The sequence below is a fragment of the Marmota marmota genome, unplaced genomic scaffold (assembly GCF_001458135.2).
Source record: "Marmota marmota marmota unplaced genomic scaffold, marMar, whole genome shotgun sequence".
Taxonomy (NCBI): Eukaryota; Metazoa; Chordata; class Mammalia; order Rodentia; family Sciuridae; genus Marmota; species Marmota marmota.
Genome location: NW_026000019.1, coordinates 22,574,772 through 22,587,823, shown reverse-complemented (window position 1 = coordinate 22,587,823; position 13,052 = coordinate 22,574,772). Strand labels below are relative to the sequence as shown.

General features: G+C 38.5%; 1 protein-coding gene across 1 annotated transcript in view; it reads right to left on the bottom strand.

Moving 5' to 3' along the window:
• The window catches only part of Mpc2 (mitochondrial pyruvate carrier 2), a gene marked incomplete at its 5' end in the record, with an annotated part of 16,723 nt that extends 3,673 nt beyond the window's left edge, over positions 1-13,050 (bottom strand). Inside the window, 2 exons of the mRNA XM_015491635.2 lie at positions 2,086-2,126; positions 12,912-13,050. Of these exons, the coding sequence (XP_015347121.2) occupies positions 2,086-2,126; positions 12,912-13,050 (180 nt within the window). The remainder of the gene's footprint in view (positions 1-2,085; positions 2,127-12,911) is intronic.
• Positions 13,051-13,052: the final 2 nt, after the last annotated feature.

Genomic DNA, 13,052 nt, shown 5'->3' with positions numbered 1-13,052 from the left:
TCTCCCCCTGCCCACCCTCCTGCCCTCTCTTCCTCCCTCCCTCCCTCCCTCGTCTCCCTTTCTTTTTTGAGACAGGGTCTCATTATGCTGCTCAGGCTGGGCTCAAGTGATCCTCTTGGCTCAGCCTCCAACCTGGCTGGTACTACAAGTGGTTGACATGGTTACCATGCCTGTCTTTCCCATATTTAAAAAAAAAATCCCCGTCTACTTCTATATCATTCTAATCTCATAGAAATTATTTTACAAAATCTCACTGTGAATCTAATCTCCACTTCTTACTAGCTGTATGACTCTGATCTGGTTACATTAACCTATCTTAAATTCCTCACAAGTAAAATGAGATTATTATTGCCTACCCTTGCGAGATTGACATGATGATAGAATGAAATTATGTGCCTGCATAAAGGAGTGCTCTTCTCTGCATCTTTCCCGTGCTCCTTGTCAACTTCACTCTGAACTTCACTCATGTAATAGAACCACAGGTTCAGAAAGTGCTCACTTCAGGATTATGTGAGATATTCCCTAACACACTCAGAAAGCACCAGACTCTGTTTAAAGATGATGGAAGTGCTCAGAGCAAAGGCTTTGGAGTCAAACAGACCTGGATATTCAATCCTGACTCTGTCACCTACTAAAATTAGCATCTGTGGTCACCTTGTTCTTTGAACCCCAGAACCCTTATTTGGAAAACAGTTTTTTTGGATGAAGATTGAACAAGAGCTGTGTTCAGCAATCCAGCACAGACATGTGACATCTGGCAGACTCAAGCTAGCTCCCCTACTCTCATCAATTAAAACATGTTCTTCAAATGCCTGAAGCCCACACTTTTTTCCTGGCATCTGGTTATCTTCACTAGGTTTAGAATAAATACTTATGAGATGGCTTAGAGTAAAATTCTTTCTTTTAGTATTTTCTTACTTATTAAAAAACATATGCCAGGGTGGGGGATATAGCTCAGTGGTAGAGGGCTTGCCTAGCATGCTGAAAGGCCTGTAATCCCAGTGACTTGGGAGGCTGAGGCAGGAGGACAGCAAGTTCAAAGCCGGCCTGGGCAACTTAGCGAGACCTAGGGATGTAGCTTAGTGGTAGAGAGCCCCTGGGTTCAAACCCCAGTACCAAGCAAAACAAAATAAAACTCCAAACCTACAAACTGGAACAAGAGCTCTCTCAAGGACATATGTTGAACATTCACTAGTTAGTTGGAATACAGTTCTGTATCCTTGTATTCCCTTTTTAAAGCCCTCTGTTTCCCCTGGCAGTTAGAATTACTGCCTGACATGTGAGTCTGTTGCATTTTCTCATTTTCTAGTAAATCAATAAAACTTCTGTTTCCTTTTTCTCAAAACTCTGTCCTTGTTATTGGATCAGCATCAGGGACTAGGAGTAAGCTTTCAGTACCACCAATCTACTATGTTAATAAGAAAAGTTGGTTTGGGGGTTCTACCTAGGTTAATGATTTCCTTGTCATAATTTTTTTACTCTTTTTGATGAAATAGGTTCTCACAGTGTTACCCAGGCTGGCCTCGAACTCCTGGGCTCAAGCGATCCTTCTGTCTTTCTTGCTGAGCAGGAGATGGAACCCAGGCCCTCTCAAATGCTATATCCTTACCCCTGTCCTAAGACTTTAGGATGAATCTGCATGTTCCTAGGGGCCCACAATTGTATTTTTTACTTTTTGGCACTGGAGAATGAACCCACAGACACTGTATCACTGAGCACAATCCTTAGCCCTTTCAATTTTTTATTTTGAGACAGGGTCTTACTAAATCACTGAGCCTGGTCTGGAACTTCCGCTCCTCCTGCCTCAGCCTCCCAGTTCCTGGGATTACAGGTAAGCATCATCACTCCTGGCTTGTATATTCTGATAGGAAATGTTTCCCAAAAGGTCTGTTATCTAAGAACTTCAGAAAGATGTAAGTAGGTGGCATCCTCTGTGTAGTAAAAGATACATCCAAGAATATTTTCCAAAAAATCAGTTAGAGGTATACCAATAATAAAGTATATTTTCATAAAATTTACCTCAAATTAATAAAATCATAATGAGGAAATTTTTTTTCAGTAGATGCTGCAAAAACTCAGACTTACCCATTTCATAATTGGAGCCCAGAAGAAAACTGTTCTAGGGCCTGAAATAAAGAAGAAAAATTCAGGAATGAACCAAACATGTTACACATACATATCTTTTAACAACCATTACCAAATTTCAAAAACCCAAAGATTTACCAATATAATAATTTTTACTATGCTTTCTGTATTACTCTGTATTTAACATTTAGAAAATTACCACAGTGTCACAGCATAAATCTGTCATGAAACTTGTTTGATCTTTGTCAATTACTTATACTTTTGTGATTCACTAACAACAAGCTAAGTTATAATGGAGATAGTTTGGAAACTAATTCCAAAGCTTTGCCTTGAACATGGAACTTAATGATAATGATAATCTTCCAGTTGGGAAAATGAAATTTATAATAAAGTTTTATAATATGAGCTTCAGTAGATATCTGTGTATACATTGATTTTATCAATATTTATAACCATAAATGACATCCTTCCATATATATCATAGTAAGAGTTTTTGCAAAATTTCTATATATTCACTGGGCGTGGCAGTGCACGCCTGTAATCCCAGCTGCTGGGGAGACTGAGGCCAGCCTCTCAAGTTTGAGACCAGCCTCAGCAACTGAGCAAGACCTGCAAAATAAAAAATCAAAAGGATCAGGGATGTAGCTCATTGGGTCGAGAGCCCCAGGGTTTGATCCCTAGTGCAAGACAAAAACAAAAATAAAAACAAAACTACATATTCCACCATCCACGAACCTAATTTTTCTTCTTCACAGTGCTGGGGACTGAACTTAGGGCCTCACACATGCTAGGTCAGCACTCTACCACTATATCCCCGGCTCAGTGAACCTAACTTTAAAGTCCTCATGAGAAAGAGGAGAGACCAGAGACCACCTGTAAACTCATCAATAGCAGGGTCCATGATTTTTTTAGTCACCATGTACCCACCTGCTTTGTGCAAAATGTTAAATAAATGCCTGAAGTATTGAAAATATTCTGGTTTCTAAGATAACTCAGTATTTGATGAGCATGATGTTTCAGAGCTAGAAGGAAACTCAGGTCACTTCATCAGCAGACTGCAACTGGCCCCTGTTGTGCAACTACTGCTCTTTACGTAACTCCTCCACATCACACACTGCTGCTCACCTTCAGGGGACACAGTGAGAGGACAGAAAGAGACTTTGTCCAGGGGAACTTAAAACACAACTAAACATAACAAGTCCACTGCATACCAGAGCCGTGAAAATGTTGTGTATGCTCTTACACACTGGATCAACAGAAGACATTTATGTCTTAATGTACAAATTAAGGAATTTTATGTAAGAGAACAGTGATTCATAAACATACTCAAACAGTTTAATATCCTGTTATATTCACAAGTTATTACTGCTGCCTTAATACTCTACTTTGCAAAAAAAATTTGCCTTTATGTGTCACAAAAATCACATCTAAAATGGTGCCATCACCCAAGTAGAATACCTTTTACTTTTTAATCTACTCCCAATTAACACTTCTCAAAAGCACTAGCAGGTGAGGATGCATTTGTTCTTTCCCCCAATATAGTACTGACTCTCATTCATAACATGATGTTCTGTTCACACATGCTGAGATCACACTTAGATAAAACTGATTTAAACCCATTATTTGGAAACAAAGCAAACAATAAAAGATAATGAAGTGGAAAAAGCACTGAGCTGGGTAAAGAGCTGGGTCTAGTTTGTTGCAGACAGGGCCACCCTTCAATCATTCACCCACAGTATTCACTGTGTGACTTAGAGTGCCAGGCACTGGGGAGATGTTAGTAAATAAAAGATAGTGGTGGCTCTTAATAACCTAAGCACAGAAAGGCTATTGAAGTAAAATCATGTCTGGGAGCCAGATAAACACATTTCAGTGAAACTAAATTCTCAAGTGCTTCCATCAAAGCCAAACTAGTTCACACCTTGGCAACAGCAAGGACCCAAATGAAAATGAGCCCAGTGACAACACCTGTTTTGGGTGCATTTTGACTGAATCAATGTTAATTTTAACATTAAGCAGAAACATTTGACAAATGTAAAACTGGGCAGTCTGCTTTCTTTGCAAAATTTATTTATTGAGAAGTTTTAGAAACACATCCCAGGTAGTATTCCCAGCAGCCAAACTGGGGAACCTGCCTGGATCCTGGCTATCTGCCTGCCCACAACTAGAAATAAGCCAACTATAGAAAAAGGAAGAATGAATTTAATGCAATTTGATTAAACTGGGAAGCAGCCCGATCGTTTCTCCCCTGGTCCTACGGAAGGAGTGACAATTAATAGAAAAAAAAAAAAAAAAAGTCAGGAGATGTACATATGTAGATGGAGCGAGGCTCTGCTGGCCAGAGAAGAAGCCAGTTTTCCAGCCTTCCAGCCAGAATAATCTTTTAGTTTCCATTCTCAGCCTGAGGGAGTTTGGGACCTAGAACAATTTGGAGCTTTCCATTTCCAAAGGGGCTGTTTCAAGAGTCTGAACTATAACTAGCCTCTAGCAGTAAATATTAGCATGTTACACATTTTGTCTGTTCTTCCAAATTTAATATGGTTCTTGCTATTTTTTACTCCTCTCAAATGAATTAACATCTTACAGTTAAATTCATTAACTCAATGTGATTTTTTAAAAATATTTGTTCTTAAGCTTTAGGTGAACACAATGTCTTTATTTTACATTTATGTGGTGCTGAGCCCTCTACCACTGAGCCACAACCCCACCCCTCAATGTTATTTTAATATAATAGGATTTATAGTGTACTTTACCTGTCAGTTGTGTATCTACTTACCTATCAAATTTATGGCTTCTCAAAACTTCTGGCCTCACTTTCACATTTGTATGAGTATTAATGTTAAATAATTAGGAAAGTTAGCCAGCAGAGTTGAAAGTAGGTTATATTAACTGGAGTTTATTACTCTAGTATACACATATATATATTATACAAATACACAGGTGTATGCATGTATACATATACAAGTAATCCCCTGTCCCCCAACAAGGATGGAATCCAGGGCCTCATGCATACAAACGGATGCTCTACCTCTAAGCTAAGTCTCCAGTCCTTACAAACAACTTTTAAAATACATCTCTGTGAGCTCCACACCCATGAATTCACAAACAGCAGACTGAAAATTTAAAAAAAAACTGCACCTGTATTGAATACTTGAGACTTTTTATTTTTGTTTTAGTTGCCTAAAACAGCACAGTATAACTACTAGTTAGATTGTGTAGGTCACTGTAAGTAATCTAGGGATGATTGAAAAAATACACAGTAGGACCTGTATAGGTTATATGCAAATATCCTGTTATTTTATCTAAGGGATTTGAGCATTCTTGGATTTTGATGTGTAATGAAGTCTTGGAAGTAATCCCCTGTGTCTACCGAGGGGTGATTATAGATATGTAAAGGCTGGCATACATTTTTAAGTTGCTCATTTTTTAATTTAATTCTAAAGTCCTTCTACTGAAATCTAAATTTTCTTTTCTCCTCTTATTCTGCAAAGGAACTGTATACCATGTTTAGAATGATTTTTTGAACACTAGAAGATCATAGCACAGACCCTGTCTTCCCTATGGGCACAAACAACTAGAATCCTAAACATTGTTTTCTGAGATATCTGGAATGTAATCATTTTCATGTTATCCTGCCCACCTTCAGATTTTCCATATCTTAAGTTGTGGGATGAATCTGGAGACAGAGTTGGCACTATCAAGGAGTTCTAAAGCTGGATGAGCTTACAAATGAGTGGGGGGAAAAACATCTACCTCCAACTCTGGTTTACTGTACTTATCCTCTCTCCAGTTCCCTAGGTTCTGTCACCACCATATCTAGAACTCTGGTTACATCACTTTCTATCTTCAACAAAATATGGAAAAAAATTCCTTTCCTTTTTAGTTATTAGACTGGAATTTCAAAAGAAACTTTTACCAATGAAAAAGGAATTTACAAGAACATACAAAGGCACCAGCTTCCAGAATGTACATTTCTAATTCTAATCTAACTAGATTTCATACCAGGTCAGAGCATCTGGGCAGGGTGATTTTGTTCCCAGGGGACATTCTGCCCTCCTGTATAGATTCCACCACCGAGGCGGGGGAGGTGCTGCTGCTGCTGTCATCCAGGGGTTAGAGGCCTGGGATACTGCTACACATCCTACAATGCAGGGGACAATGCCACAGCAAAGGCTCATCCAGTTCAAACCGTCTATGGTGCAAGGTTAAGAAACTCTGGCTTCCAGAGACTAATAAGATAGGCGAACACTCAACTAGTTTCACTTTTTTGGTACTAGAGATTTAACCCAGGGCGCTTTACCACTGAGCTGTATCCCCAGTCCTTTTTGCTTTTTTTTTTTCCTCTTAATTTTGAGTCAGGGTTTCACTAAATCGCTGAGGCTGGCTTTGAACTTCCGATTCTCCTGCCTCAGCCTCCTCCTGTCTCAGCTTCTGGAGTCACTGGGATTACAGGTGTGGGCAGCCTCCAGGCTTTTAGTTTCACACTGTTTGAGACTATACTTCAGCCTACACTGTCCCCTCCCAATATTCGGCCCTGTTTTCACCTAACTCCATCTTTCAAACACTCATCTGAGCTTTCTCTCACAGAAGACCTCCTCCGGTGAAATGCTCCTTCTCTCAACTACTAAAGTAGTCTGTACATTTTTCTGTTCTCATCAAATCATTATGCCATCTGTTACTTAACCGACAATAACTTCCTTAAAAACAAGGACTGCTGCCTAATCTTCGTAGACAGTTATGTATTTGTCAACAGAATTGCATTGGATTAACCATGTTCAGGATGGAGGTGGATCCAAGATAGTTCATCTTCAGGTGTGACCCAGATTGCCTTGACACTGCCTGGTACTCAAGGCTAGGTCTGCTCTCTCAGACCACAGGGCACTCTTCTCCTAGCCATAATGTGCTGATCCTATAATTGAACTCCTTCAAGTCTCCATCTAGGCCATGCTTCTGGAATTGCTGTTATGACACCTCAGTCATTTCTCTTTGATGCACTCAGAACTTCTGGATCATGTACAGTGCAAATACCAAGTTTATTTCCTGTTCAGGCGAGGAGCTGGGCCGGGGCTCAGGTAAGTCAGCACACTGCTGCCACCTCTGGCTGAGTGTGCTCATGGCTACTCTGGATTCCTCTGCAGGCGCTGCTCTTCCTATAATTAAACTAAAGTTTCTTCTTCTGTCACCCCAAACTGTTTCCTGGATAATGTCTCCAGATTCTGGTTTCTTCTTTTTCTTTTTTGTTGAGAGCCACAGCCGAAAGGGGCCCCAGGAAACTTCCAGCAGCCAGCTGATGATTGGCTCACAGCAGCCCCAGCAAACTTCTAGCTGCCAACTGATTGACTCCTCTGCCGGTGATGCTCATTGGGCTGTTTCCCCGGCCCTTTCAGACCACGGAGCTGCTCATTGGGGGACTTTTTTTTTTGGCTCCGCCCACACGACCCAGCCAATCGGCCTCAAGAGCAGGAGTGGGGGAGGTTGAGAGGCTTGCGGGAAGCTGGTGGTGGCAGTTGGGCTCTGAGGGTTTTTCCTGAGGAGCAGTGTGGTGTGGTGTGTGGTTCTAAAAATAAAGTTCGTTTCTTTTGACAAGTGGCTCCTGAATTGTGCCCAGCCAGACTGCGGCACTTTTTCTTTTTTTTTTTTTTTTAAATAAATATACCTATATAGCTATAGCTTAGAGAGAGAGAGAGAGAGAGAGAGAGAGAGAGAGAATTTTTAAAAATATTTATTTTATAGTTTTTTCGGCAGACACAACATCTTTATTTGTATGTGGTGCTGAGGATGGAACCCCAGCCGCACGCATGCCAGGCGAGCGCACTACCGCTTGAGCCACATCCCCAGCCCCAGATTCTGGTTTCTTTACAAGTTTAATGGTTGATTCTATGGGGTTAACCAACAGCCAAGCTTTTCAGTAGGTTTGCCTGGTAACTAATTTACTCAATGCTCCAAGCTACTTTAAAATATTAGCTATGTACCAGCCCTCTACCAAACCAAACAAGAACAAAAAAAACTTCAAACATGAAATGATGGTGGCTAGAACTCTGGACCAACAGGGGCATTTTTAAACAATGAAAACAAACCCTAACTTAGTTTAACAAGTGCAAAGTACTAACAGAAAAACATTGGTAGCAAATATATAACACATTCTAAGTTACTAATTTTTCTGAGATACCAGAGACGACTTACAAGTAACAAGTAATCAGAGGTGGATACCTATATATACACACAAATAGTGTTTTCTTAATTCTTAAAAAAAAAAATGTGCTTACATAAGTGTGCTTACATAATTTCTCTGAAAATTTCAGAGAAAACTTATTTTTACCTTAATGAATTATTTTCTGCCTTAAAAGTAAATAATAAAGTCAAATAAATTCAGATACAGAAGCTGTTTTCCAGAAACAAGCAATCTGCATGCAACAATCAGTCTGTCACTGGACACACAGTGAGAACACATCACAACTTACTTCAACAGGCCTAAACAGAAAGTTTTGGACAAAACAAAGCATTTACAAATGAATGTTACTCAAATAGCAACAATGTTACATATATTATTATAGACCTTGAAAAAAAAGGGTTTGGATTCTATACCATGTCAGTTATTCTCATAGAAGAACATAAAAATAAATGAGATAATTATGGTATTTGAAGTGCTTATATCACCTTATTATCAGGATAAGTAAAAGTAAAAATTAACTGTTAATATCCATTAAGATAAATGCAACAACTTGATTATGTGGAAAATTTGAATTGCTAAAAATAAACTGAGTGAAACAAAAATCACCTCATATGACGTCATCTTAAAGCCCAGGATGAAAGGAAATGTGTCCCTATCAGATATAAATGTACATTCTTTTTTAAAATGTATATATATTTTAGTTGTAGATAGTCTCAATATTATAATCTATCTATTTATTTATTTATTTAATGTGGTGATGAGTCCCTCACACATGTGAGGCAAGTGCTCCACCCCTGAGCTACAACCCCAACCCATTAATGTTCATTCATTTAGATAAAAAATTAACAATATATTTCACCTTGCTTCTTAAAACTCTACTTTTTGGAACTGGGTATGGTGGTGTACACCTTTAACCCTAGTGACTAGGGAGGCTGAGGCAGGAGGACGGAAAGTTTAAGGACAGCCTCAGTAACTTAGCAAGACCTTGTTCTCAAAATAAAAAATAAAAAAGGCTGGGGATATACCTCAGTGGTAAAGTGCCCCTGGGTACAACCTCCAGTATCAAAAACAAACAAACAAAACCCCTCTATTTTTGGAATGAAAAGGCCTCAAACTGACAATTTAGAAACTTCATACAAGCATATCCTCTCCCTCTCCCCCCTCTATATGTATATATAAAACTATGAGCCATTTAAGAATAATAAACAATATAGAGACTATTATAATGTTTTTTTTTTCTCTTGTGTCTTACTGTCTTAAAATTAAATTGATGTTTTTTAAAGTTTAAGTTTTCATAAAAGAATTTAAGAAATTCTCCGGATGAATAGCAGAACAAATAATAACAGACATAAATTTTCAAACAAATTAACAAATCTAGTTTTCATGCACACGCTTTGACAAACCAAATTTTACTTCCTAATTTGTTCATCTGAAAAGAATTACTTAGTAAGATATTATATGACTTTGAGAAAGTAGGTCATGTGTATATGTGATTCCTTCCTCAAGGAAAGCTTCCTCCTTGGAAAGAACAGGTGATTTTGACACATACACATCCAGACACATCCAGACACTGAACTGAGGCATTCACTATGTTCCAATGTGAAAAAAATTTCTTATTAAAACCTTGGAGGGGCCTGGGGTTGTGGCTCAGTGGTAGAGCGCCTGGCTTGTACATGTGAGACACTGGTTTCGATCCTCAGCACCACATAAAAAATAAATAAATGAAGATATTGTGTACATCTACAACTAAAACATACTTAAAAACAAAATCTTGGAGGCCATATAAATCATTACCTTCCCACTACCTCTTCTCATACCTTTAATACCATTCCTCTATCACTTGCTACCTTTTTATTTCATATTATTAGTTCATATAAGAAACATAAAAATTACACATTAATGCAGATGTGATGTTTTCCCCCATGTGTACATTGTGTAATGTTTAAATCTGGGCAAACATATCTATCTCCTGAAACATTTGTAACTTATGGTGAAAACATTCAAGATCTTTTCTTGTATTATTATTATTTTTTTGAGATGTCCAGTACCCAACTGTTACCTATAGTCCACCAAACTCCTTCCTCCTATCCAATGTAACTGGTATCCATTGTTTAACCTTCCCTATTTCTTCCTCTCCCCTTCCTTTGCAACACCCCTTAATTCCTTAGTCTTGTGAAAGTCCACCTGTTCACTATCATGTGACCAACTACAGGCACATGTCCTTAGAATCTGTAAAGCTTAGACTTTGACACAGCTACTGACTGCCAAAAATTATTCATTTTTATTTTGCAAAAGCTAGTTCTTATCTAATGCTAACAACATGACTGGGCTACTGTTTCATCAGCTCAATCCACTCTATTTTGTAACTCGCACATAACAAGCAAAGCAATGACATCTGTTTAACTAATAATGTCTTTTCCCCAGTGGTAGATAATCCATTTTAATTACTATGATGAAATATTCAAGAAAAGAGGTTTATTTTGGCTCACAATTATAGAGGTGCAAGATCTAGGGGCCTTATCTGGTGATGGCCTTGCTGACAAACTCCTGAGGTAGGAAGGCTGGAATGTTACATGATCCTAGAATTTTGAGGCCTTTCATGCATTTGCCTCTGTGTTCCTGGCACATCATGATCTACATCTATTAAAAAATAATAATAATTCTGACTAAAGGTGCAACCTAGTCAGGTTCCACAGCAATAGACAGACAGCTCGCGTCCACATGTGCATATCTGGTCCCTGTTCTTACACCCACCAAGAGTCAGTCATGGCACTCTACCCTACTGCCTTTATCTACTCCTCGTCACTTACCATAGCACCAACTAAGCTTTTAATAAACACTGGGCAACTGACTTTCAAGTATTCTCTGAAGCATACCCGGAGATAGCCATGCAGGTCCGGAGGATAGCCATACAGGTGATTAGTTTGGAGCCACATACTTTAACATACAGTCAGGCAGTGGTGGGGAGGGAGTGACATCCCCGAGTTGAGGAACCTGACTAGGTTGCACCTTTTGTCAGAATTCTATTCTTTTTTATAGAGGCAGATCATGATGTGCTAGAAACACAGAGGCAAAGACATGAAGGCCTAAGGATACTGGATCATGTAACATTCCAGTACACAAAAACATATTCTTGTTGCTTGTCTAGATATCCATGTTAGTGATAAAAAGAAATCTCAAAGAGCTGGGGATATAGCTCAGTTGAAAGAGTGTTTGTCTTGTAAGCACAAGGCCCTGGGTTCAATCCCCTGTACCACAAAAAAATTTTAAAAAATCTCAAAAATTTAGAATCAGCAATGTGTTATTTCCAGCAATTAATATTTAGCCTTTCATAACATTAAAAAAATTTCTCGAATGGGAATTTAGTCTAATGCTTAAAGGGTGATTCAATAACAATATGCAAAATAGTATGTTAAAACCTTTGAATATTTACTCTGTATAACTCTTAGAAAAAGAACCAATGTTTCCTCAGATTTTATCTAAGACTAATAGTCAGCAGTCATATTTTTGTGGTTCTCTATTTTTACTTTGGTTTTCCTCAACTTTTAATCATAAATAACTTCAGAAATAGATATCTTTACTCTGCATCTTGTTCAAAAGCTCAGATGAGAACCAACTTTTGTTGAGAGTTGAAGGGCAAACACATATTTTGCAGACATTACATCATTTCTCAAAAATACTTAAATGGTGATAATTATTATCCCCATTTTATAGAGTAGAAAATAAAGGTTGAGAAATTTAAGATTAAGATCACATGGGCAAGACTCAACTTAGTCTTTCTAGCCTTTGTTCCTTCCAATACTCTGAAATGGATTAAAATAACTGAACCAATTGAAGAGATGTTCAGGTGAAACAATCTATTCTGAAAGATAAGTAATTCTAAGCAATAATTACATGTGACTAAAAGCCAAGACCTTGGAAAAGATCAACAGGAGACTACATCATCAAGAAGAAATAAAGACAACTTTCTAATTCTGTATTATTTTTAGTAGTTTAAAATTGTTCCTCCTCTATCCTATCAAAATTGTTGACTCTGTAATGCCCATATCATTTCAAAATTATGCCTAACCCCCCCAAAAGTCTTTGCCAAAAAAACACAAGCACAATTCTAAAAGTCTAAGTGCAAAAACAACTAAAAGACAAACCAAATACACTTCCTAATCAATAACCACCTCTCCTTAAAGATTAGTTTTATAATGGATTCAGTATTATAGTAAATAATATTTTGGATTAAACTAAAGTATAATTCAGAGGAATATTTCAATACATTATCAAAATGGAAATCATATTTAGCAACCATATAGGATTCCAGAGGGCTGCTTCACAGTCGAATATGGGTAGAACTAAAAGTGGGAAAAAACCCACATTCTCAGTAGCACTTACATCTCTCAATTTAAAACAAGCTTTCCTTTGCTAAATTTTATGCTTGAAAAAGACCTCAGAATATATCTGATTTTAGTCCCCAGCCAAGTATCATTAATTCCCCTTATATGGGAAATAACCGAATTGTAGGTCTTGAATAAATAGCTGAAGGAATTGAGAGCTGCCAGTTTCTTACAGAATTATTATCATCATCATCACAAGGACACTGTTTTCCGGTGGGACCAGAGAGAGCGGACATCTAGGGAGCATTGACCAACCATCGAGCACGCACCTGTGATTCTCACACCCGCCACATCCCAGGCACTGAGACCTGGGGTTCTGCCCAAGGTCACCCTAGGAAGTGGCGGCGCCGACGCAATCAGATCGGTCCCGGGGATGCTCGGGGCGGCCGAGGCTGGCCCAACGCCGGCCC